General features: G+C 49.7%; 1 protein-coding gene across 1 annotated transcript; it reads left to right on the forward strand.

The window, feature by feature from the left end:
• The first annotated feature begins 7888 nt into the window (after positions 1–7888).
• On the forward strand, positions 7889–23270 carry Igfbpl1 (insulin like growth factor binding protein like 1). Its single transcript, XM_021161612.2, has 5 exons — positions 7889–8324; positions 18331–18440; positions 19144–19260; positions 21199–21356; positions 23186–23270. The coding sequence occupies exons 1-4, from the start codon at positions 7889–7891 to the stop codon at positions 21346–21348; spliced, it is 813 nt and encodes a 270-aa protein (XP_021017271.1). The 3' UTR covers positions 21349–21356; positions 23186–23270.
• The last annotated feature ends 3769 nt before the right edge of the window (positions 23271–27039 follow it).

Genomic DNA, 27039 nt, shown 5'->3' on the forward strand with positions numbered 1-27039 from the left:
TGTGCAGGTGTGTGTTTGTAGGTTTGTGAGCTCATGCGTGTATGTGTGTACATGTGCATATGTGAGTGTGTGCACATGTGTATGTGTGTGTACATGTGTGAATGTATGTGTGTAAGCATGTGCAGGTATATGTATCCATATGTGTCCATGTGTGCAGGCCAGAGGAAAATGTTGAGTGTCTCTCTCCATTGCTCCTTTGAGGCAGGTTCTCTTGACAAACCTAGAGCTTCCCTTTGTCAGCCAGGCAGCCTATAAATGACAACAGTCCTCCTGTCCCCTCCATCAGCACTGGGGTTATAAACACACCCAAGGTCAAGCCTGGCTACAGTCTGGGTCTTGGCATCTGGGCTCACGGCCTCATGATTGAGCAGTCAGCGCTCTTAACCGCTGAGTAATCTCTACAGTCCTGAGATTTTTTTCTTTTTCTTTTCTTTTTATTATTTTTTTGTCTTTTTAAATTGTTATTTCTTTATTTTTTATAAATTCCTTGGGAATTTCATAGAATTTATTTTGATCATATTCATCCCTCCCCTATCCCCACCCTCAAATCTACATCCATCTCCTTCCCTCCTTCCCTACCCTCCCAGTGCCGTGACTTCATTAAAAACAAAACAAAACAAAAACAAAAACCCCCAACAACTTCCATTTGTGCTGCCCATATACTCTTGGATGTGTATACTCACTGGAGAATGATCAACCTATCCGGGACCCCTCACGTAAATGAAAACTGGCTCTCCCTCTCCCAGAAGCTATCACTTGCAATAGCTCCTCCCTGGGAGGAGGGACTTCCCCTCAGCCTCCCACCTCCCGCTGGGATTTTGTCTGCCTTGAGCTTGCACTGGTTTTGCTTCTGCTGTCTCAACTCTGCAGCAGGTTTCCGTATGCAGCTGCCAGCCTGTGTCAGCGATCACCTCTGGGCCTTCCGACCTTTCTGCCCCGCCTTCCTCAATGATGCCTAAGCCTTGGAAGGAGGAAGTGTGATATAGAAGGCTGGTTTGGGGCTAAGTATTCCTAAGTCTCTTACTCTCTGGGACTTGACCAGCTGTGAATTTCTGGGTTAACTGACATCTACTGAAGAAAGAAGTTTCTCTGATGAGGGTTGAGAGATACACTAATCTATGGGTATACTAGTAATTCATTAGGAGTGGGTTTAATAAGCTATCCACAGAGCAGAGGAATAGCAGTAGGTTTTTCCCCAGGGACAATGACCCCGTCTAACCACATGTTCTAGCCCTAATAACAGCTCCAGGTATCCGTTTCATCTTGAGTGCAGCTTAACCAAGCAGGAAGTGGTTGGTTACATTCCTGATGCTCAGGCCACTACTGCACCAGTGGGCATGTCTCACAGGGATGGTTGTTAATAAAGGATTCACAGCTGAGCAAGGTTGGCAATGACTTTTCTCCTCTGGTAGCATGCACAGAACTCCAAAACCTAAATGTGGGGAAAAGAAACAACCGAATTTAACAATGGGGCATGAAACGAAAGAGAAAGTTCTCCAAAGATGAAATACAAATGGCTGAGACATATATTTTTAATCTTCAACACCCTTAGCCACCAGTAAAACACACATTAGAACTACTTTGAGATTTTCTGAGATTTCATCTTACCCCAGTCAGAAAATTAAAAAAAAAATGGCCACATACAAATGCTGGTGTGGCTGTGAAGAAGAGGAGCAGACACGTACGTGGGGGGAATTCTGTGGTCTGAAACCAGTACAGACCACAGAAATCAGTGTGCAGGTCCCTTAAGATTCATTTTGCTATTGGTGTGTGTAGTCATTGTTCATCGTGATGGGGTTCAGAAAGATATTTTCATCCAAGTACATCATGCATTTTTACCACATTTTCCCTCCCAAATCTCCCTTTCTCCTCACCACCTCCTACGAGTTCCCTTCCTTTTCCCAAAGAGTCTAGTGTATACTTTCATGTCCTACATAAGCTTAAGCTTATGTACACACACACACACACACACACACACACACACACACACATCTCTATATGTGATCCACATATACGAGAAAGCATACGTTATTTGTCTGAGTCTGGCTCATTTGCCTTAATGTGGGCACTCCAGTTCCATCTGTTTTCCTACAAATGACATAATTTTATTCCTCTTTATGGCTAAATAGAGTCCCATTATGTATATATACCACATTTTCTTGAGCCATTTATCTGTTCTGGGCACTGAGGCTGATTCCGCAGCTTGACTGTTGTGACTGTGCTGTGACAGACCTGCAGGTGTCTCTGTAATGTGCTGCCTTAGATGTCTTTGGGTTGATTCCCAGGAGTGGTACAGACACGTGTGGCTTTCTCAGTGTCACGGTGACAGGAACATCGCCTGAGCCCACTGGGGAAACTTAGTGCGTGGGCAGGCATGCAGGTTGTTAAAACAGATTGCTTTCAACTTCCCTCTAAGCCTTTTCATTGCTCCCTCTGCGACACACTAAGGAAGTTCTGGCACCTCCATATTACTACACGGAGGTGATAAGACCTCTAGGTCCTAGCCAAGAATTAACTGCAGTGTCACCTCCTGCTACATGAGTCTGATCCTGAGTCCAGAATCTCTGATCAGGGCATGTGGGCCAACAAATGCAACTTCATATTCCAAATTTTCCCTGTTCGTGCATGTCCAATGCCTGTTGAGACTCGGAGGGTCACAGGAAGTACGTCTCAGGAGCAAAGCATCCTTGTCGGGCAACTGCCTACAAGACTTTATTGCAGGGTCTTCCGTAGAGACGCGCCAAGCAAGCTTCCTCTAGCAAGGGAGGCTCCGCTTCTTTGGAATCCACACTGATATCTCCCTATCAAGTTTCAGGTGCTCACTGTTTCCAAACCCATGGTCCTGACTTTGACACAGGACGTCAGCAAGGCTGTGGATCCTGCTTAGGTTGTGATTATGCAGCCCTCACAATTAAACTGCATCCGTCACTTTCAGCAATGCTGGCCCGGCAGCTAAGAAATACATTCCTCACTTGTTATTTTCATAAATAATTTAAGTGATCATTGGAGCTTATTTCTAGTGAAGCTCTTTGGCTGTTTGATTGTGTCTTTGAGGGCTGTTTCCCGGAACCACTTCCGGTATCGGTTAATGCGTCCTTCGGGATTTTATCAGATAACGAAGAGAATTTGATGGAAGAAATGGTTAGCTAGGTAAGTCAGGGGAGGCAAGGGCAGGAAGCAGCTGCCGCCCTCAGGGCTAGAACAAAGGGAGGCTGGAATAATTCCAACTTGGAATCCCAGAGGAGAGGAGCCTTGGTGCACAACCCCACACCTCAGCAGGGTCATACTGCTCAGCTGATAGGAGTGTCACCAGAAGGGACACTGAAACTGGGGTAGTCCACTGTGACCTGAGCTGGACTCCAGCCTCCCATCAATACAAGAGCCACAGGGTCACTGCTCAGCTCTCTGCCCCAGCAGCCATTCTGTGCCAGGTCCTGATCTTGCTCTGCATTGACCACAGTACAGAGTCAGGCAGAGGTGGGAGAATTTTGGAGTTCCTTCTTTATACCTCTGCCCTCACTCATATCCTTGCTCTCTGAATGTCCCATCACCTCAGCTCTAAATGCTGACCTCTTCCTGTCCTGTCCAGCCAGACCTCTTGGATCTGCTTGGCCTACCTCTCTGCACCGTGGCCTGGAACAGATGCCCAGAGAGAAAACTGTGCGCCCCCTTGCCCTAACACAGTCCCATCCAGTGCCCGTCTCATTGCTTTATCCAGCTTTCCAGCAGGAAGCGGGATCCTGTGTGGTTCTTTTGTTCCGCTGCTCGGCATCTGAATGCACATCTTTGCAGAAGTCTGCATCTTGCTGTGCTCACTGTATACATCATTGAAAGCAATCATGTCCCTTGAAAGCTCCTGCACATCATTCACAAGACACTTCCTCTGCTCTGAGGTGGTCCGCTGGGAGTCTAAAAACACAGAGAGGCCTTCCAGGAGGGCCTGATGCTGGGCTATTCATGAGAGGCCTCCCTTGTTTGTGCTCCTTCCAAATAGGAACACCTGCTATTCATGGGATGAATGAATGAGTGTGCATGCATCCACTTCGGGCAATTAATTGGTTCTTTCCTTGTGTTTATGCCCAGGTCTTGTGTGTGGCAGAAAAGTCACATCCATTCTTGTTGCTTAATCACTACCTAGGTGCCTGGCATCTCACCACCTGCCCCAGTTCCCGTCCCTGTGAGGAGAGTTCTCCCCCATCTTTTCCCATAATTCCATGGGGCCCCCATCTGTGGCCCACGGTGTTTGTTGGCTCCCTGAGAGGCATACTGAGAGAAATAACTGACTCTGCTGGGCTATGGACTGGGGCAATCTAAAAGAGCCGGAGCTGATCACCTTCAAAGCCTGGTATATTTTCCCACTCAGACTTTGATGCCCCAGGCTCAGGGCTGGAAAATGAACCCTTTGCTTTAATTCTCAGGGCCATTATGCATACATAATGCTTTTCCTACCATTTAAAAGGAATGTAGATCATATGTAAATGCGCCTCTGTGGAATTGTGTATCCCAACCTGCATTAAGCACACATGAATTTCATAGTGACACCATTCAGCGCCTGCTCCCTCCGTGTCTGCATAAAAAGCAGAGAAATCCTGTGCTGTATACATTTGTCATGTCTGGTTCATCCTGGTCTCACAGTCAGACTTTGGACCTCAGGAATGATGGTTTAGTTTGAAGGATTTTTCGATCACCTCTTCCAACCTCTAATACTTTTTGATCCCTTCCATAAACTCCAAGATTCGCCCTTGACCTCTTCCACTGAGAGGGAGCTCACTCACTTTGGAGCAGACTGCCCTCTGCTTGGACAGTGACGGAGCCAAGCATGGAGTTACCAGACGACTGTTCCTGAAAGGCAGTGCACAGTCTATCACTTCTGTCCCCAAATCCTGCTTTGTTGTGTGAACATTGTTTCCTTCACATCATTAAATGATCTCTCTCTCTCTCTCTCTCTCTCTCATACACGCATGCACACACACACACACACAAACATACACACAGAGCTGCATCTATATTCACATGTGCATATGCCATACATGGACATACATTTCATAAGGACCATCACAATAAGCGATACATTACAAACATCTTTGCATTTCCACGAGCCTACACATTGCCCATTTTAATGTCTACCTAGACCTCTATTGACAGATGGACCATAATTTACTCAATCGTTGCCTGCCTTAGAATGTTTCCAAGTAGCCGGGCGTGGTGGCGCACGCCTTTAATCCCAGCACTCGGGAGGCAGAGGCAGGCGGATTTCTGAGTTCGAGGCCAGCCTGGGCTACGGAGTGAGTTCCAGGACAGCCACGACTACACAGAGAAACCCTGTCTCAAAAAACCAAAAAAAAAAAAAAAAAAAAAAAAAAAGAATGTTTCCAAGTTTTTGATACAGTGGCCAACTCAGAGATGAAATCTTCAAATGGAGCGATTTCTTTTCTTTTCCTCTCTTCCTTCCTCCTTCCCTCCCCCCCTCCCTTCTTTTCTAACCATGTCTTATTTATTTTTATTTTATGTGTATTGATGTTTTGCCTACCTACATATCTGTGTGAGGAGATTTCCCGGGATTCTGAAAGGGCAGTCAGTCCTCTTAGCCACTGAGCCATCTCTCCATCCGCAGAGCGATTATTTTCTTTGGAAAGAGTCACAGATGAGATCAGAAGGTCAGGAGGTGTGAACAGGTGGAGAGGCCGCTCTAGGTAAAGCCAGAGGTGTCTGAGGCTACTGGAATCTCAGTACTGAGCATGCGCGAAGAGCTTTCCCAGCATTCCCCTCTTCATTCCTCACTCTTTACCTCCGTTCCCCAAGGCCCCTGACTGGTTCTGCTCCATGTGGCCATTGTAAGGTAAGAGCTTGAATGGATGACCACGTGGCTATATTCAACGGCTCTGCTCTGCTTGCCACATAAAGTGGCCTCCACAAGGGCTTCCTTCGGGGACAAGGACCTCCCCACCTCAGAGGACCGCAGACTCGCAGACTCGGCAGGAATTGAGTTAAGAAAGGAAACAGCATGTCACTTTTGAGGTCTGCAGCAGCTCTTCCCAGGCGCGGAAAGGCTTTCTCCATCTCCAGACATAAGCCAAAAATATACAAAAGAGCAAACTCGGAGCAGTAGGGACGGCTCCTGGGAAGCCTGGTTTGTTAAGTTCTTCTCTCCCTTGGGTAGATGCCCCTAGCCACACATCAGCGTCCAGCAACAGTCCCCGTTGTCAGGGATGAGGTGTGCAGACTGCCTAGTAGCCTGTATGGATACCCCACAGCCAGACCTTATCTTTAAACACACTTTACCAGCTATGCCATAGGTGTGTTGTAGTAGATATTTAATCTCAAATCGGGGTTTCTATCACACCTTAGATCATTCCGTTTCCAGATAAAAGACACGCAGCTTTTATATTTTAATAAACCTTAATCAGCACTAGAGCTGAGTAGATATCTACCCACCATGCTATTATGTCTACTTCCATATCAATAACCCCGAGTTATAACTTGCTATGTTTCATCTGGGCTGCTCTTAACTCCAACTGCCCAGCCTCGTGGCCATGTTTTCATGACTCACTTGTCTACCACATGCTATCTCTCTTTTCTGCACGTCCTCCCCTCTCCTCCTTGTGGTCTCTCCTCAGACCCCAGCCTGGGGAAACCAATCACTCACTGCCCATCTTTCTTCTGCCCAGTTATAGACAATAGGCATCTTTATTCGCCAATCAGGGATAACTTGGTGGGTAAGGTTACATAGCATCACTTGTATACATGCAACCAGGCCTTGGGGTGGGGGGGGTGGGGGTGTAGTATTTAGCATTACAATACATAGCAAAAGACCAAACCTCAATATGGGTGTCCTGAGATTTGTGCTCTGGGACCCTGTCTCAACATTCTTAGTAGCTAAAAGTCAGAACACAAGTGATTAATTTCCATTTGTGTATCTAAATAATGTGCCACTAACAATCAAGACTGATCCACACAAAGTCCAAAATACATCACTGTATCTAACCACCACAAGGCCCTGTCAACTATAAGATGCATGGATTTATGCAGCATTAAGAAATACCCATGAGGGGCTGGAGTCTTGGTGCAGTGCTTAAGAGCACTGGATTCCTCTTCCAGGGGACCTGGGTTCAATTCTCAGCACCCACAAAGCAGTTCACAACTGTCTGTAACTCCAGTTCCAGGGGATCTGACACCTTCTCACCAGTGCACCTAAATTAAATGAATTTTTTTTGAAAGAGAGAAAGAAAGACCACTGAGAGAGCGCAGCCTTTTCACCTGTGCACCCATTGTTTGAAAGAGAGTTGGGTTCCAGAGGTGATAAAAGGTGGGAAACCGGAAATTCTGTAAGTAGAAAAGACCAAGTGCAAAAGTGCACTCAGTCAGTGGATGTTTTATATGAGGGGTCTGGGCTATGTGCTCACGCACGCTTGTACAGGCAGAGAAGATGCCTGAAAACACACCCAAGAACCCAATAGCCAGAGCGGCCACTGGAAACGGGACTGGGGAACTGAGTATTCGATCAGGGAAAGAAATCCATCCATTTATACAATCTGGCATCTTAAACTAGAGATTTCCTTTGCTAAACAAAACTAGAAAGATAGCAAAGTAAAATAAGGCGTCCTGGTGGGAAGACTGAGAGTCATAACATTTTAAGGCCGGTGGACAAGTTGCCTTTTGGACCACGCTGAGTCTCCCCCAGCGCTCAATCGGAGGTGGCAGAGCTGTTCTGGAGACTTCTCTGCAGTTCAGTGAGCCAGTAGGGCCGCGCCGCGCTGGTCCCGGGCCGAGAGGCGCCCCGCGGTGCGGGCCGGGCCAATCAGCGGGCGCGGGGCGGGCGCGGTGGCTTTGCACGCACCGAGCGCTAAGCGGAGCAGAGGCGCTGCTGCCGTCCGTCTAGGAGCCGGCCATGCCGCGTCTGCCGCTGCTGCTCCTGCTCCTGCCATCACTGGCCCGGGGTCTCGGACTCCGCGACGCGGGTAGACGACACCCCGAGTGCAGCCCGTGCCAGCAGGATCGCTGCCCAGCGCCCTCGCCTTGCCCAGCGCCTTGGATCTCCGCGCGCGACGAGTGCGGCTGCTGCGCGCGCTGCCTGGGCGCCGAGGGCGCGAGTTGCGGGGGACCCGTGGGCTCACGCTGCGGCCCTGGCCTGGTGTGTGCTAGTCGCGCCTCGGAGACGGCGCCCGAGGGCACCGGGCTCTGCGTGTGCGCGCAACGCGGCGCGGTCTGCGGCTCTGACGGCCGCTCCTACTCCAGCATCTGCGCGCTACGTCTGCGCGCCCGACATGCACCCCGCGCGCACCATGGCCACCTGCACAAGGCTCGCGATGGGCCCTGCGAGTTCGGTGAGTGGGGTTTGACCTAGAAAGACCCAGGCGAATGGGAAGAGCGGGACCCCAATGCTCTTGGGTGTGGGACAGAGAATTTCATTGTACAAAAGTGGACAACACAGCCTGGGCCTCAGTTTCCCCTTCAGGAGCAGTGTTTCGCATCTTTCTACAGCCTGCCTGCTGCCTTACCCACTGCGTGCAGACTTCAGCCCTAGAACAAACAGGAATGTGAATGCTTAAGAACTTGCTATTGCAGTTACTTGAAAATGAGGATTGAAGTGGGTCCGGGTCCAGGTGGATAGGTTGAATGGAGAAAGGAATGTGAGGATTCCCAGAGTGCAGGGGTCCCACACGGGATTCAAGAAGCACCAAGACAGAGAGCATCAGAATCCTGGCTATCCAGTGAGTCTCAGACCAAGGGCTTCGAGGAGCTTCCATCCACAAAGGGCAAGACCTTTGGAAACGTGAGCTCTGAAAAGATTGTGGGACCAGAGATGCTGATCCAGTCTAAAGGGCACGTAATCTGAAGGGTCCTGCTTTAAGGAAATCAATAGAAAACTACCAACTGCTAGGGATGTCAAAGGTTAACTGTTTTTTTAACACCACATTGTAAGTGCCCTAGTGCCCTAACTGATCACGGTCCTGTGTCAAAAAAGAAAACAAAAAACCCAAAACAGCAGTGTCTATGGATGTCCAGAGAAGCTAGCCTACTTTGCCTGTGTGTGGGGTTTGACTTGGTCACGAGCTCTGAGAGAACAATGTGTTTGTTCCATCTGGATAGGGTAGTGGGGAGCTCAGCATGGTAAGTGTCCCATGTTTCGGGCTTCTGGAGATTTCTGGCCTGAGCTGGGAGAGGATGTCTAAGCCAGATGCCCAAGGTAACACTTCAAGAAAGACACCTGGGGGCTCCTCTTCCAGCTCATCTCCTCTCCCTCCAAACATCTCATGGACACGTGCTCACGTCCAGGATTCTGGTGGACCGCTGGCCATGAGGCAGGAAGTCCACTATACACAGAGACCCTGACTATGTGCCTCTCAGTGACGGGCTGAAGCAGGCTGAGTAACACGGAAAATTCACCATAGCTCTTTCCCAGTCCAGGCTCCAGTGGGGGACAGTGCTGGCTGGGGGTACTCCTGGGTAGTTCCTGGCTTCTTCAGTGACACTCAGCCAGGTCTATTTCCCTGCCCAGCCACCGCAGCTCCAGGGGAGCCATTGTGGTGCCCACTCTGCTTGGAATGCTTGTGTCTACCCGGTGCGCTGACAGAGTCCCGTCTTTCCCCCTCTGTCACTGTTTTTACAATCTGCCTCCTCAGCAGTTGGTTCTCGCGCAGCTCCCTTTGTCTGATACAGGTAGCACTAATGGCACACACAGGACACAGAAGAAATGCTGACCAGGCTCCCCAAAGCTTCCCTGTGCTGATGGGCTTGGGTGGGTTTTTTTTTTTTCCTGGAGCGACATTCTGTTTCTAGGAAAAAGAGCCCTTCGAGGCATATAACTCAAAGCTGCTGTTGTACAGAGGAGACCCAGACCCAGAAAAAGCAGGGGACTTGTCCATGATGTCCACTTAAGGCTGCCACCTTCCAGGTCCCAACCCCTTGTCCAGCACTCTTTCGGGACTGGACTTGATAATATTAAGTCAGGCAGATGGCGGTTGCTATGGTTACCAGAGTACAGACAGATGGCAGATGGAAAGCCCACACCCCTAATTCACTGAAAATTACCAAATGACAAGTAAATGTGCCAGCGGGCCCCCCCCCCCACCTCCCGGACTCTGCGGGCTCTGAGGCCCGCCCTGGGCTCCAGCCTGGAGAATAAAGGGTCCTCAGAGCCAATGGGAGCAATTCAGAAGGCACTCTCCTGGACCTCATTAGTGGCAGGCCTCCGCACTCCTGAACCCAGCTGTCCTTTCCACCCGGTTTCTGTCACCCACCTCAGACCTGATGATGTCTCCCTGTCACCTCTTGTCTTCACAAGCTTGTGTGGTCCTTGTCCTTGTGTCTCAGGGAGGTATGGGCACCCGTGCACAGGGAACTGTTTTCCCTACTCTAGCTGCACCTCATTCTGGGCTGCCCTAAAGCCATCTTTAATTCAAAAGACACAGCGGGAGCACTTTTAACAAAGCCCCAGGGGACCCTGTTTGAAGGGAAACAGACAGTTTTACTTGAGTGCTGGTGACAGTCATTCCTCAGCTCCTCCCAGGCACCTCCACTTTAATGGAGTGATGGTTCGGAGTATTGATTATCTCCTTCCGAGTGGTGACAGTGCCTCTGTGATGCTTCCCTGAGACAGTGGTGGCAAACTGCCCTTCCCAGAAGCCTTTGCTCAGAGCTGCCCACTACCTAATATTAGAGCACCCTTTGACCTTTGTACCTGGAGGGCCTGTGTGTGAATATTTTATTGTTAGACATCGCCTTTGTACCTATTGTTGTCCTTTATTTTTGCAGCCACCAGAGGGAGGGGATCTTACCCATCTTAAGGCAGAGTTCCTAGACCTTCCTAACGCTGCAACCCTTTAATATAGTTCTTCATGTGGTAGTGACACCCCCCCCCTCATAAAATTATTTTGTCGCTACTTCACAACTGTAATTGTGCTACTGTTATGAATCGTAATGTAAATATCGGTGTTTTCCAATGGTTTTGGGCGATGCCTGTGAAAGGTTCATTTGATCCCCAAATGGGTTTCATCCCACAGGTTGAGAACCACTGCCTTAATAGAAGGGAACATTGAGGGACACCCAAGGGGATTTCCTGGAGCTGCAGGGCTGACCCCAGCTGAGGCAGGGCCGCAGGTCGGTTTTCCTGACTCTTGGCAGATCGCTGTCATCCCCCAGTCTCAGGCCTTTGAGCCCCAGCAGCTTCTCTGAGAGTCTTAGAGTCTTAGAAATTCACCTTGGTTGGAATTCCCGCTCCATTTAGAAGCCTGAGGTACGTGTTACCAGGTAACCAGGAGAGGCAGCGAATGCCACTTTGTGAAAGGGACAAAGAAAGGGGCCTCGTGTTCCAAAGCCTTTCATGAATGTGGAGGGAGGGGATTTGAGTCACAGGCTGCAGGCAGTGGGATTAAACCAGAGCTCCTTCCACATCCAGCCCGTGATTATGAGCATAAATTATCAAGCCTGTTCGGCACGTTGATCATTAAAGTCTTTGCTTGTGTGTGTCTTAATACAAGCAGAGAGTCTCCTGGGGGGTGACTTTGGCACTATTAACTGAAATCTCTGAGGCATGTGGGACGATCTTTCATTTGAGCCACTGAGGACCCATTTAATGAAAGGGGTAGGGAGGCAGATCACTACATGCAGGAACAATAACACAGATCCTTTGATCTGTGCAGACCCATAGAGCTAACACAGACACCATCATTATGTTCCCGCATCCCAGAGGGTATAGGGCAGTGTTCTCTTCCCAAGCAGACAGTGGTTCATAAGCCACCTAAGCACCGGTGGACAGCACTTAGACCCCCAGGCAGCTGAGGCTCCCTGGTATGATTTTGCCTACCCAGTAGTACCAGGTCACTAGGACCACTCTGACCACACAGAGCTGAGTGACCGTGACCTGCTGTCTTGCCCTGGGATGGATGGGTTTGTACCATTGTGAATTTCCTGGGCTGAGTGTGAGCAGAAGAGAGCAAGCACTGAATAGGACAGAGTTAGAAAGATGGAAATGATCCATTTAGAAGACTGGACTGGGCCGGGTGGTGGTGGCGGCGCATGCCTTTAATCCCAGCACTTGCGAGGCAGAGGCAGGCAGATCTCTGAGTTTGAGGCCAGTCTGGTCTACAGAGTGAACTCCAGGATAGCCAGGGCTACACAGAGAAACCCTGTCTCAAAAACAAAAACAAAAACAAAAAAAAACCAAAACCAAACAAACAGACTGGACTGGTCGAGAGCTGGCCTTCCAGGAAAGCCACTTTATTCCAGTCAAAGGTAGACTGGAAGGAAAACCTGCTCCTTCTAGCATGATGACAGGCCTAACAACACTAAAGTGAGATGCTAGGTCCTGGGCTCTTTGAAGATGGCTTTCATCCATCTCCAGCCTGCAGGGCGTTGAGCCACTGCAGTTTCTCTGAGCGATGGTGATTCTGAGGGTTAAGGGTCATGGCCTCTGGCATCACCAGATAGGCCCTGTCAGCAGAGGGCTTCAAGCAAGCAGATACAGCACAATGGGAAGGCCCAGTCTAGGTAACATGAGCTGCTGTGTCCCTGGGTCCCTCCTTAGGACAGCTTGGCAGATTGCAAGGGCTCTTCAAGTGTTCCTTACATCTGCCTGTGGAGGGCAGGCAGGGGCGGGGATGCCATGGCTGGAAGACTTGTGTGTTAAAGCTTTAATCCCCAGCTGTGGCACTGTTGGGAGTGGTGGAATCTTCAGGAGGTAGGGCCTGACTAGAGGACGTTAGTGGGCAGCCATGCCCTGGCGGGGGAAGTCTTGTCCCAGGAGCCGCCTTTCATCTTCCCTCTGCTTCCTAACAGCCATTAGGTGAACAGCTTTCTTGTACTCTACCCTTCTACTATGAAGACTCTGTCTTGCCACAGACCAAGTCCACAGAGCCAGCCAGTCAAGGACTGACTCAGGTTCTGAGGAGGATGGGCACCTGTACCCAATCTGAAGAAACCATAGCTGAGCCGGACAGTGGTGGCGCACACCTTTAATCCCAGAACTTGGGAGGCAGAGGCAGGCAGATTTCTGAGTTCGAGGCCAGCCTGGTCTACACAGAGAAATCCTGTCTTGAGGGAAAAAAAAAGCCAGAGCTGGGACTAAAGCTTAGCACTGGGTACACAGCATACACAGAACCCTAAGTGGGTTTCCTTGACCACGCCCATCATACCAGCTATCCTGCCTCTGGTAGTCCCTGCGCAGCCTGCTGTCACACTAGAGCACTGTGAGGACTGGAGATGTCTGTCCTGCAAGGGTTATGGGCTGTCACTGGTAGGCCTCACTGGGAAGTGATGTGTGGAGTGTTCTCTCCCTGTGCAGAACAGAGCCTAAGTAACTGGCCTGAGACTGTCACTTCAGAATGATCAACTGGCAAGGTTGGCCTGTGGCTGGCTTCCAGGGACCCAGACTTCTGAAAGTTGAACCATTCCGAGAAGGGGGGGGGCACTTCCTACACTGCGGAATGTGGTCTACACCTGTGTCCACATTTCATCACCGAGCAATACCTGCAGTGAGCATGACAGAGTGGCCCTGCTTTGGCTCATGGTTCTGAGGGATCCGGGTCAGAAATCTACAGCCTCATGTTCTCTTTCAGCCCCCTGGCAAGAACAGCACAGCCTGGCAGGCATGTGTGGTGGAGCACACGGCTTACCCCACCCCACCCCCAGGCCAGCAAGCAGAAGAGAGAAGCTACCAGACCCCTACTGTCCCCTCTGAGATCGCACCTCTGGTGACCTAAAGACCTCATGCTGGGCTCTGCTTCCTGAAGAGACTGTCACCCCACTGTCATACAGCCTGTGAACTCAGCCTCCAGCACACGAGTGTTAGGGGCTACTTATCCAGCCATCTAGGAATTTGAGACTTAGGTTCGGAATTCAGTACCTGTGTGATTGGCCCTGACCTCCCGTGAGCTTCTCCATTAGACAGCGCTTCTTCACCGTTGTGCCTCTGGACATGGCTGTACCCTGTGTCCTTTCCCCAGGAGCTGGTTTGGTGCCTGTCTCTGCTCCCTGACATTCCTCTCTATTGAGTTTGCTCTGTGTCCTCTTGACATAGGTCATGACCACCGTGTGACTGTACCCTGTGAGCCGTGAGGCCTCCCAGCAAACCACCCTGCCTGGGAACCCTTCTTCTAGGATGGAGCCACCAAGATAACAATGTTTTTAACATAATATTGGATATTATGGAACCATGGCATGAATTTGAGTCCCAGTTCCTCCAGGTCTTTCGCCTTTCTAAGCTTTACTTTCTCATATAAAATGGGAGTTAGAACATTTACCTTTCAGGGCTGGTGTGAGGGTACAGAAGAGCTCCCCCCCCCCCCCCCCCCCTGTAAAGGCAGGATAGTGTTAAGATAGAGAAGTTAAGCCGGTTGTTCTGGAGAACCAAAAAGAGAGCATACCTCCTCCACCATTGAGCTGGAGCAGCGCCCCCTGCTGGCATCCGATAATATTGCTGGAAAGGGAGGAGTTGCCAGCTGTAAGCAGCCAGCAACAATGTAACTATTCATGGTGGTTGTTGACTGTGCAGAGCTGTTACGGATAAGAACGCAAATTTAATGCCAGATATATTCAAATCAAAAGAAGATGACTGACACCCACAGCCTGAGGAAATCGTCCAAGGTCACAGAACTGCCCCGTGCCAACGGTGACTTCCCAACTGTATGCCAAAGGTTTGCATCCGTCCAACATGGATCTGCGCACCAGAATGAGTTGTGCAGCATGCAAATTTATAGATAACTACATGCACTGGGAAAGGTCCCTTTAACACCGAAAGCAGAAGGATTCTTTTGTAAAAGAAATGGCATTTCCTGCCGGGAAAGCCCTGGCAGAGGCAGCCTCCCCCAGACAGCCCTTCTTAATTGTAGTTATTGAAAGAGAGGGAGCGGGAGGCTCTCGGGGAGCACGCAGGAAATGTAATTTACTGGTTTATTCATTTAGGTTTGAAAGGGAGCGATGAGGTCTCATTTAAAATTTATGACTTGACTTGAAGAAAAGTGAAACGCGTTGACGAAGCGTCCCCCTGGAACCCATTGAAGGCCCTGGAATCAGAGGTGGTATGACCGTCCCACAGCTGTTTGGGGACAGGCTTGCCTGTGAGAGTGCCTGTGTCACTGAGGAGGTGTTGGCAGGAGGAGAATGTGAATAAATTAGCCCCTCTTTGTTGTGGCAGATGGGGCTTCTGCCAGACAACTCCTTGTGTGGGTTGGTGGCTGCGGGGAGTGCTGGAAGTCTCGGGGCTCTGTTCAGGGCATGTTGGAAGTTAGGGGGCTTTACCAGAGCGCTGGCTGCACTCTAGGATATGGGTTTGGACATCACTTTGAAGAGCAGTCATGTGGGCAGAGCTGAAAGTGTAGCTGATTGGAAGGAGCAGATGCCTAGCACGGGCCAAGCAGGCTATACTCAGCTCACTGGAGAGCCATTGCGCCAGGGGTTCCAGCCCTGTTATCAGGTGCTGAAGGACAGAGGACAGAAGCAGCTGCCTTGAGAAGGAGCTCACCGCAGAGCCCTGGCGGGAGGGGGGGGCGGAGCTCTGCAGGCAGTGAGCTCTCCATTCAAGGAGGTATGCAAATGAGGCCGGATGTTCTTGTTGGTGCTCAGACACTAGCTGGACAAGGTCTGTTTCATTGTGTCTGGAGGGGCCTGAGTTTGATTCCTCCTGGGCTGCTCATACCGCCTGTAATTCCTCTCTGTGGCCTTCTGCCGCTGGATTCTATAGTGTGACCAACCTTGTCCCTCTCTGGTCTCTCTCCCTTTGTTCTCTGATTTTACTGCAGCTGTGTCCTCGTGGGCACAGGCCCTTTGGTACTGTTTGGTTTGCTGGCCCCAGAATGGTGGTATTTCTCTTTCCTGCTTTCTTCATCTAGATGTCTGTCTGCCACACCTGCCCCTGACTCTTGCTCACGCCTCAGGCTACCACAGTAGCTGCTTTTTCCTTCCATGGCTGGTCACTCTACAACCAGGAGAAGCAGGCTGTCCTCCCCAAGTCACCAGTGAAGAGACAAGAACGGACCTTCCCTTGGTCAGACCTCTGTCTTGCCAAACCTCATGGCTGGACTTGGACTCTGGCACAGGGGAGACTCGGTAGACACCTGGCCCTAAGGCCAGCTGTGACGCAGATGGTCAGAGACAAACAGACCCCTTGTTTAGGACTTGACTGTATAGCTAGGCCTGCAGGATTGGTAGTACACCCCCCACCCCGGTGGAGCTGGGGTCAGAGTAAGGATAATAACTCCTGAGCACAGGCTGGGCAGTGGGGGCTCGCACCTTTAATCCCAGCACTTGAGAGGCAGACGCAGGCCGATCTCAATGAGTTCGAGGCCAGCCTGGTCTGCAGAGTGAGTTCCAGGACAGCTGGGGCTACACAGAGATAAACCCTGTCTGGAAAAACCCAAGAGAGAAAGAGAGAGAGACAGACAGACAGATGCAGGCTAATCTCAGTGAGTTCAAGGCCAGCCTGGTCTACAGAGCGATTTCCAAGACAACACAAAGAAACCCTGTCTCACCTCCAAACTCTGAGCATCAAGGTACCCCTGGATGAGACTTGGTGCCTAACAGATCCCTGATGCAGAAAGAAGCAGAGTGTCAAGGGGGAACTAAGAGTCTAGCCTGTGCTGCAGGGTCTCAGGTCCTCTTAAACAAAACCTCACACCTCTCTTCTCTGAACCCTTTGTACTCAGAGGCAGAAAAGCACCTGAAAGTGGCTCCGACCTTGGTAACTTAACACTAACCCTCAGGGTTCTTAAACCTTTTCTTTAGAAAAATCCTTCTGTAACCCTGTGTGTGGAGTATATAAAATAAGCATCAAACACTTACTGATAATAAATCATAATGAAATAGTACTTTAGACAGTTCTTTGATGTGTGTATGATTCTTACCACCCGTTGAGGATAAGAACAATGCTGAGTCCTAATGAGATAGCTGTGCTTGTTTGTCTTCACATAAAGAACTCAGTCGTGGGGGGCTGGAGGGATGGCTCAATGGTTAAGGGCACTGGCTGCTCTTCCAGAGAGCCAAGGTTCAATTCCCAGCAACCGCATGGTAGCTCACAACCGTCTGCAACTCCAGTTCCAGGGGATCTGATGCTCTCTTCTGGCCTCTGCAAACACGGGATACACAGACATACATGTGAACAACACACATATACATAAAATTAAACATTTTAAAAAATGTTTTAAAAGAATGAAACCTTGCCTGGCATCAGAATTCCAGGATTTAGAGTATCCTCAACAATTTTCAAAGTTGATTGACATTTTTATTTTTATAACACCCCTTCATATAAATATATACTACCAAATGTCAGAAGAGGGTTGGGGTGTGTCTCAGTGGGTGGAGCACTTGCTTAGTGTGTATAAAACCCGCTCAGCATTACATAAACCAGCGGGTGTCACACAGCTCTAATCCCAGCCCTCGGGACTTGGAGGCAGAAGAATGGGAGGTTTGAAGTTATCCTTGGCAGCGTGGAGAGTTTGAGGTCAGCCTGGGCTAAGGAGACCCAGTGGTTTAGAAAAAAAAAAAAAAGTCTTTGTCTTCTGCAATTCAGTCATGTTTTCTGTAAGAGCAAGAAGCGCGTACAATGAAAAGAAAGCTAGCAAAAAAACCCTCCACAAACCCCGCAGCTCGTCCCACGGCTGTCTAGAGTCTGAGCTGAGGTCTGCGGGGCGTCAGAGTGTGGTATGATGGCCGAGTACGGTGTAAAGCTCTAATCTCTGAAGCCAGGACCACCGTGAAGTTACATGGCGCGACACGTGAATACTACCAGAGCCCTCCTCGTTTGACTTTGAATTAAATTTTGGTCACTGTGTGTTTGGAAATCTTTGACTGTGGCTAGATTTTTCTGAACCCCGCCCCCACAGGTACTTATGTGACTCACAGAGCCAGATTCTAGGAGGCCAGGAATAAATGCTCGACGGTAGCCGAGGTGCGGGGGAGTGGGGGGCACTCAGAGAGAGAGGGTGTGCTGAGACCCCAGCTCTGCCACTGACCACTGGAAATGGCTTTTCCCATTCCTTTGGCGGCCTCCTCGCAGGGCTTCCTGCAGGCCCTCAGAGGCCAGGGTTGGGCTCCTGACCTGTCAGGTAAAGGGTTTGTCTTAGTTAGGGTTTCACTGCTGAGAACAGACACCATGACCAAGGCAACTCTTATAAGGACAGCATTTAATTGTTCACAGGTTCAGAGGTTCAGTCCATTATTATCAAGGTGGGAGCATGGCAGCATCCAGGGAGGCATGGTGCAGGAGGAGCTGAGAGTTCTACATCTTCATCTGCAGGCTGTTAGGGGGATACTAACTCCAGGCAGCCAGGAGGAGCGTCTTAAAGCCCTGGGCTGAGCATATGCAAACCATCACAGGGTTGTTCCTTTGTCTTCCAGCTCCCGTGGTCCTCATGCCCCCTCGAGATATTCACAATGTCACTGGGACTCAAGTATTCCTTTCCTGTGAGGTGAAGGCTGTGCCCACCCCGGTCATCACCTGGAAGAAGGTAGTCGTCTCCAAGAATGCATACATTTGTCTGTGTGCATGTGCACATGTGCTGTGAACATGGGAGAGAAAGACAGCATCAGAAGGGGCCTGTGGGTGGTAAACAGTTTCCCTTAGGTGTGTTTGCTTGGGTGTCTTTTGTGTGGGGGCCAGAGGATTAAACAAAGATACACCAGCGCTGTGCCTCAAAACTGGCACCCCAGAATGCTCCCCCAGGGAGGGGTTTGCATTCCTTCCCATACCTTTTGTTCATTTGGCCACTTAGGTGTCTAGAAAGCTCTGCTAGCCCATATACTATCAGCCGCTCTGTCATCAGAGCCTGCTTTGCTGTGGCACGGAGCTGTAGACACACCTGGTTGGTGACCGAGACTCAATCCTGTTCTGAACACTGAAGACCAATTCTGAGAGACTGGCAGTCACAACTTTCAGTGGCCCCTTGCCCCAAAAGCCCTAATAAGGGCTGTGAAATGAATGCCAAGCTGTTCCCACCCTCCTCCACCCTTTGGCAAAATTTCCAGCAGGGGGCACTGTCCGAATAGATACGGATTTAAAGGAAGGCGGAGTTATTTGCATAAGAATGAGAGGCATTTGGACGTCTCCCTTGGACACCCAGGGAGGAAGCAGGTGGCCCGAGGTCTTGGGGGAGGTCATCCCGGCTCAGAATTCTTTTGCCTCACAGTGCAAGCTTTCTCTGCACGGAACAGGTCAAGCACTCTCCAGAGGGCACCGAGGGATTGGAGGAGTTGCCCGGAGACCATGTCAATATAGCTGTCCAGGTGCGAGGGGGCCCTTCTGACCATGAGACCACATCCTGGATTTTGGTGAGTGCTTCAGATTATTGGAAATTATCAATAAACCACCACCCTTTGTCTTCCCACGACAGGTTACACTTCTAAAGCTGTTTCTTGTCCTTTTCTTTGGGTTCTGCTGGGGATTGAACTCAGGACCTCACTGGCTCAGTGGGTGTGGGTGCTTGACCTGAGTTCACTCTCCAGGATCCCCAGGGTGGATTGAGAGGACTGACTTCTGCAAGGTGTCCTCTGATCTACATACACGTGTGTGTATATAGACACATATATGCAAAAAAATAAAATAAAATAAAATAAATATAAACATTAAACATTTTATTTTGAGACAAGGTGTTGCTAAGTTGCCCAGGCTGACCTCAAAGACTTTTTAACCTGTTGCCTTAGCCCTCTGAGTCATTTCCATTGGCCACCAGACCCAGTTTGCCCCATCTGTTTCCCTCGGGACCCTCTGGAGTAGGTGGGGCAGGTTAGATAGCTCCCAAGAGCATAAGCAATCCGCTACAGGGGATCCAAAAGATGTCCCAATGCTCAGCTGTGGCTGAGCTGTTTCATGGTAAGGAAGGTTAAAACTTTAAGATGGAGCTGTCCAAGGAGACTCACAGGTAAGGAAGATGAGGGAGTATACCTCAGCACCAATGTCTTCCATTTTCCTACTAGCATAGCCCGTTAAGCCCCACTTGAAGTATTCCATGGCTTTCCAAATCCAAAGTCCCCAAATCCACATTCTTCCAAACAAAAGCACGGTCAGACCTATCACAGCAATATCCCAGACCCTGGTACCAACTTCTGTCTTAGGATTTCCATTGCTGTGAAGAGACACCGTGACCAAGGCAGCTCTTATAAAGGAAAACACTTAATTGGAGCTGGCTTACAGGTTCTGAAGTTCAGTCTATTATCATCATGGTGAGAAGTGTGGCATTGTGTGGGCAGGCATGATGCTGGAGGAGCCAAGAGTTCTATATCTTGATTTGAAGGCAACCAGGAGAAGAGTCTTAAAGCCCACCCCTACAGTGACATACTTCCTCCAACAAGGCCACACCCACTCCGACAAGGCCACACCTCCTAATAGTACCACTCCCTGGGCCAAGCATCTACAACCCACCACACCCAGGGAATCTTTACCTTCTCAAGCTGCCATTTTCCTGTATGTCTCCTCTCTATCCAGAGGTGACTTACAACCCTCCCCCTGCCCAAGAACAAAAACCCCTTCCCCCTTTCCCTTGTTCTTTTCCCCTTTCCCCCTCGTCCTCTATCTCCTCTGTCTCTTTGACCCTCTGGGGCAAAGAAATCTCCTTTTTGCTGAGAACTTACTCTTACAGTGTCTTGAGCCGAATACCATGTCCCTTCAACATGTCTTCCAGGAGAGGGACTTGGAACGCTGTAGAGCGTGTGACCTTCTCAAATCAGCACATTCCCTCTTTTTTGTGTGTGAGGAAAGTTAAGAAAAAGGTCTCTTGGTGTTATCTTGTAAAGAAAGGCTGTCCCATAAAGAGCATTTGGAGACCTTCTCTGGTGGGTAGATGTTTGCCCTTTGCCTCAAAATCAGCCCTTGTCGCCTTTAATGAAAGGACCGGGCAGCTCACAGTAAAGACAGAAGTCAGAGAAAACACAGACACAGGAGCAACAGGCCCTCCATGGCAAGACGAGAAACCAGGCGACTCGTCAGATTCTGACAAGGAACAAGCGTGCATGTCTGTCCTTGTGGACTGAGTCCAGGAAGCCCTGCGTTCGATCCCCTGTGCCACACGAGCCATGCATGGTGACAGGGGCCTCTCACCCTGGCTCTCTGGAAGTGGAAACAGGAAGATCAGGAGGCCAAGATCCTCCTCAGCTACGCAGTGCGGCTGAGAGCAACAAGAGACGCAGCCTAACAGGAACAAACGCTGACTAAGGTCGTCGGTTTTGAGTGTGACGTGTGCAGTCATATAAACTTGCCTGTTGTATTTCCAGATCAACCCTCTGAGGAAGGAAGATGAGGGAGTGTACCACTGCCATGCAGCCAACGCCGTTGGAGAGACTCAGTCCCACGGCACGGTGACGGTCCTCGATCTGAACAGATACAAAAGCCTCTACTCCTCAGTTCCGGGTGACCTCCTGTGACGAACATGGTACATTCACAGCCAAAGCCATCTCTCTCAGCCATAGCATAAGAGGACATAGGTGGTTTATTAGAGGGCCTGTAAGAAAGAAGAGAAAGATGTAAGTCTGGGAACCTGAGGGAGGGCAGAGAGCGGGCAGTCTGAAGGCTGGCAAGTGGAAGCTCAACTGTGTACCATACAGGCATCTCCTGAGTTTCCCAGAATGCAAAGCTAAGGGCTGTGAGCATGAAGGCCCACACGCTGAAAAAGCCAGATTGTTTCTGTTTCCATGGCTGGAATTACTTCCTATGGTAATGAGAAAAGGCCGACAGTGTCACTGTGGACATTATGGAATTGTCCCCACAGGGAACCCCAGGCTGTGTATTTGTCCCATCCCCTCCTGGGCAGCCCTCTACCCCTGACCGACTCCAAGTCCTCTGTACTACCCGGCAACATACCTGGGGAGGGGAAAGGCACATCTCTGTCTTTTGTCCTCATCATCACTTAGATGACAGCTGGCTACTGTTGTCCCCACCCATGGGTGATTGGGAACTTGGGAAAGAAATCCTTTCTCAGCCAGCTCTGACAACTCAGCAGCCTTAGAGACTCACTGGTTCACAGCCACAGACAGTTGCTCTCTTGTTCACATCCAAGTGACATGCGACAAGGTGACTGTGACACTGCTCCACTCTTTTCTCAACCCAAACCAGGCAGCAGCAGCAGCAGCCCCAGTGTGGGCCTTGTCCATTGCTGATGGGTCACTGGTCATAGTGAGTCACACACAGCTGGGCTAGATGGATGAAGTGGGACACACACCAAACACACACACAACACACACACACACACACACACATTTACACACACTCCACCCCCTGGAGCCAAAGGGCAAGAAGGCATGAACCTCTCCCTGGGGTGGGAGTTGCCATCATGAACTATTGTCAAGACTGACCAGCAAGCTCTGGTCAATTAGAAGCAGGAAAAATTAGAAATAAGTATAATTGACTTTCTTTTATTTTTATTTATTTAAAATTTTTATGTGTATGAGATTTTGCCCGCAGGCACGTGTATGTGCCATGTGTATGCCTAATACCTGTGGAGACCACAGAGGGCATTAGATCCCCTGGAACTGAATTCACAGATGATTGTGAGCTACTCTGTGGACAGATGCTGGGAGCTGGACCCAGGTCCTCTGCAGGAGCAGCCAGTGCTCTCAGCTGCTGAGCCATCTGTGATAAACACTTTAAAAGCAGGATTTTGCTGTTGTTTTAATCCCATGATCCTCTTGGCCACTTTTCTTGGACTGCCATCCATCTGTCCTGTAAGGAATATATGGAGAAATGAGAAACCACAATTCAAGGGGTGCAGTCAGGTTGAGGCAGGAGAAACTTCCGGACACTGGAGAAACTGAAGGAATCAGCCAGTCTTGGAGGCTGCTTAGCAGTCAGAGCTACAACCAGCTGATAGATATGATCATTTGAATTGTTTTACGTAGCTTATAATATTATCTACATCCGTGTTTTGAGCTCCCTCTACAGCATCTGCGGTCGACCAGCTCTTGGTCGCGTCCCTCAGGGATGCTTACTCCCACCAGCCAGCCATACTGGGGAGTTTTGGGGCTTGAGAAGTGCTTTCCTAGAACGCAGTCCCCTTGTTTGGAATATCCAGTCTTTGGTCTTGAGTATTCTCACTGACCCGGGACCCACTTCCCGGCAGGCAACCGGGATGGCTGCATCCCTCACTGAGGAGGGACTTGAACCTCAGCACCACACCCTCTGCCTCCCATTGAACACAGAGGTCATTACAACACTGCAAGCTCGCGCCGCTAATGTCTCCCTCCCCCCACTCCCTTTTCTTCCCAGGCTTCCAGAGACACTGGTAACAAGACGATGCCGGTCAAGGAATGGATCATTTTGCTCTGTGAAAATTTGGGGAAACTGCCTGTAGATGGCTGCTTTTGTATGTTTTTTTTAAGGGAATGCAAACTAGATTCTTATGCAGATGTAGTTTTTAGCAGGGCAGACCTTGGGGTGGGGGTGGGGGGGGGCGGTCTTGCATGCAGCTTTTTTACACTTTTGGAGTGAATCAGGTTTTTTAGAACAATTCTTTTTTAACTCTTCTCTCCAAGAAAGGCCACACACTGTCTGTTTGTAATTCTAAAGGGCTCAAAACAAGGCACAGGCCAGCTGACTCGTGACTTGGTGTCTGTGACTGCTTAATGGTGCTCTGATTTGGTGCGTGTTATGAAGGGAGGGGGTCCCTGTACCCCTATCCTTGGAGACTGGAATGGGTGTTTTTCCTTCTCTGTAGCCCAACCTACCTAGGATGAGATGGCCCTGGGGGAACTATAGCCCACCTAGAGTGAGATAGCCCTGGCATTCTTTTTAAAGTCATCACCTCGCATGAACAGCATGAATAGCTCGGGCGGCTCTTCTGCTCCTACCTTCTCCCAATGACAAGGAGCTCTAACTGTAGGTGGGACCCATTGACCAGCTGTGCACCTGCTAACCTAGCACTCTCCCAACAGATAAACTGGAGACACTTGATCTTTACAGGACACCAGGTGTCATCTGTAGGTGGTGGAATCACACTGCAGCACGGTGCATTTGTTCTTACCCAGGCAGAAGGCTCTCCTCCCTGCCTTAATGAGGAAAGTTAAACAGGAGAATATTTGCTTTCTGAAAAGCAGGTTCCTACCCTCTCCCCGCTTTTAGGTTTTGTTTTGTTTTTGTTTTTGTTTTTTGAGACAGGGTTTCACTGTATATCCCTGGCTGCCCTGGAACTCACTCTGTAGACCCAGCTGACCTCAGCTCATGGAATAACTACCTGCCTCTGCTCCCAAAGTACTGGGATTAAAGATGTGTGCCCGGCTGACTGCAGGTTCTTAACATCTGGGTTGGGGTCCCTCAGTGTGACCAGACCTGAAAGTTCTCGAGGCACTGTCCCATCCATGAGCCCAGCCATGGCTGGAAGAGCAGGGACTTTTGCCTTCCCAGTCTCCACTGACCAGGCGAGCAGGCTCAGGAAGTAGGTGCCCTGCCCGTGTGAAGGCCTTAGAGCAGGACAGAACTGAGAGCTGCCTCCCTGCCTCCCTTGACCCAGGATGACCCTGAACCAGGGAGAGGAGATTTTCCATACCCACCTGGTCCTAAGCACATCTCGGCTTCTGGTCCCAGTTGCTGCTCACGACTGCCATTGTGTATTGGAGTTCTCATTAGAACTGAACTTTCTTCCTTTAACCCTAGCAGATCTGAGTCTGAAATGCTGGGATGTGGTCGCCCCCTGTGTACTGCACACGCTGAGGGAGACAAGCCTGAGAATCTGGAACTTGGTGCCCAGGGGCATATTGACTGTATGACCCTGGGCAAGTCCCCTTCCCTTGTGGGCCTCTGTGTCCTCAAGTGAATATGTTGAAAGCCTTTCTCTGTGTATAAAATCAGAAATGGGGATGCCTTAGTTAGGGTTTTACTGTTCTGAACAGACACGGTGACCAAGGCAACTCTTATAAAACCAACAACAACAACACTTACTTGGGTCTGACTCACAGAACTGCCCTGGATGCAGGAGGCCCCAGTGGAAGTGCTGAGACCTTCTGGGACTGGGTTGTGTGTCACACTTATGAGTGTCATGGGTAAACAATGCGTGATGCATTGTCTGAAATGTTCACCAATGTCAAAAAAACCAAAAACAAATAAAAACGTGGATCAACATGGTTGTTCAGCCTAGTGGCTTTTCACTCTGGGGAAAGCCTCAAGGGGCCTTGCTGAGACCCAGAACATAGGCTGTGACTGTCATTAGGTGGGGGAATAAAGCGAGAGCCTGCTGAAGGCTGAGCCACCAGCTGCCCAGAAGAAGTTTAGAGAGAAAGCAGAAACATCCATATAATGTTAATTACACCATATTTAAGCTCTTATAATCTTTATTATTGTTGTTTATGCTCACCATGTCTAATCCATAAACTCAGCTTATCGTAGGCATGTATAGGAAAAAATACACAGAATATAGGAAAAGTGCTTTCCACACAAGTCATGGACCTGGGCTTGAGCCACAAAGCCCACATAAGAAGCTGGGCATGGGGCTGGAGAGATAGCTCAGTGGTTAAGAATACTGACTGCTCTTCCAGAGGTCCTGAGTTCAAATCCCAGCAACCACATGGTGGCTCACAGCCATCTGTAATGGGATCTGATGCCTTCTTCTGGTGTGTACTCAAAGAGGAGGAGGAGGAAGAGGAGGAGGAGGCGGCAGCAGCAGCAGCAGCAGCAGCAGGGCACAGTGGTGCAAACCTTCAATCCCAGAACTGGGAAGTAAAGATAGCTAGATCCCTGGGGCTCACGGTCTAGACAGCCTAGCCTAATCAGCAAGCTACCAGCCAACAAGAGACCCTGGCTCAAAAAATAAGGTCACTTCTAAAGAATGACATCTGAGATCCTCTGCCTTCCACAGATACACACACTCGTGTGCACCTGCATGCTCATGTGCCCGCATACACCTGTTTATCTGCACTAACGTGGACACGCATACACATGAAACACAGTCTGAGCATTGTCTCTGAGGAGTCTTGGAATGTCTTCTCTACAGGTAAGGGGCACCACAGTGATTATAAAGCCTGCGCTCAACCCCAGAAGTGCTTGTTCCCTACGATCCTAGACACCACAGAGCTGGCTCTTAGTAAGGCATAGTTTTCCTACAGGTTTTGCAATGAAATTAATTCCTATCTTTAGAAAATGCCACTCTCCTGTCTCCCAGGATTGAGGATGTAGGGCAGACAATCAGAGCCATGCAGCAGGGAACTGTCCCCTCTAATGACTTTCCTCATTCTTGGGCTTCACTGGGAACTCATGAACGTTAAATCAGAGAGACTTATTACGTGATATTTTAATTAATTAAGGGAAACCACGTTGCTCTGGTGTCTGCAGCTTAATGAATTCAGGACGTGGAGCCCTGCACCACACTTGCCACAGTGGCTCAGTAGAGCCCAATGCTCTCCTGCAGTGTGAACGCAATTATAAGGCTGCCCATGAGCTCTATTTTGGTGGCCCCCTAACTGAGAGGTGCTTGGTCATCTCCACCTCACCCCCACCCTTATTCTCCACCCCCACTCCTTGGCAGATAGAGTTCTCACAATACCCATCCACCACTGTGGCTGACTGTAAAGGGTCTGGAAGGATGTATTTAGCTAGATGCAGACACAGCACCATTCAATAGGAGAGACTTATGAATATGTCTGCTAGGGTCCTGGAACCAGTGCTCTGGTTATCGAAGGATGGCTGCATTGTGTGTATTTTGCTTACAGTCTCCCTCCTCCGTCAATTGAGACTCAAACAGTTTTTGTCCAGTTCCCAGCACTGAGCACAATTCCCAGCACACAGTGAAACAGTTAAGAAAAGGTGTTAAATAAATAGACAACTGACCCACCTTCCCCTTGCCCTTAAGCCTGCTCCTCCAGCAAGCTTCCCTGTGTGTGTGTGTGTGTGTTTCCTGAGACAGGTTCTCATGTAGTCTAGTGTAGCCTCAAACTTGAAATAGTGCCAAAAATGACTGAACTCCTGGTCCTCCTGCCTCTGCCTCTAGAGTGTTAGATTCCAGGTGTCTGTCGCCATGCCTCATTATATGTGGTACTGGAGAACAACCCCAGTGTGTCATGCATGCTAAGCAAGTATTTGCTGAGCTGTCTCCCCAGTTCCAAGGCTCCCCTTGACAGGAGCTGGCACCCCAT

Source organism: Mus caroli, unplaced genomic scaffold, assembly GCF_978045245.1.
Source record: "Mus caroli unplaced genomic scaffold, Mus_caroli_1 scaffold_6, whole genome shotgun sequence".
NCBI classification, from domain to species: Eukaryota; Metazoa; Chordata; class Mammalia; order Rodentia; family Muridae; genus Mus; species Mus caroli.

Excerpts from the sequence above, each read along its gene's own strand:
- Igfbpl1 (XM_021161612.2), top strand. The coding sequence starts at position 7,889 with ATGCCGCGTCTGCCGCTGCTGCTCCTGCTCCTGCCATCACTGGCCCGG. Across the intron at positions 8,325-18,330 it reads CGATGGGCCCTGCGAGTTCG|CTCCCGTGGTCCTCATGCCC; the intron begins GTGAGTGGGGTT and ends TTTGTCTTCCAG. Across the intron at positions 19,261-21,198 it reads AGACCACATCCTGGATTTTG|ATCAACCCTCTGAGGAAGGA; the intron begins GTGAGTGCTTCA and ends TTGTATTTCCAG.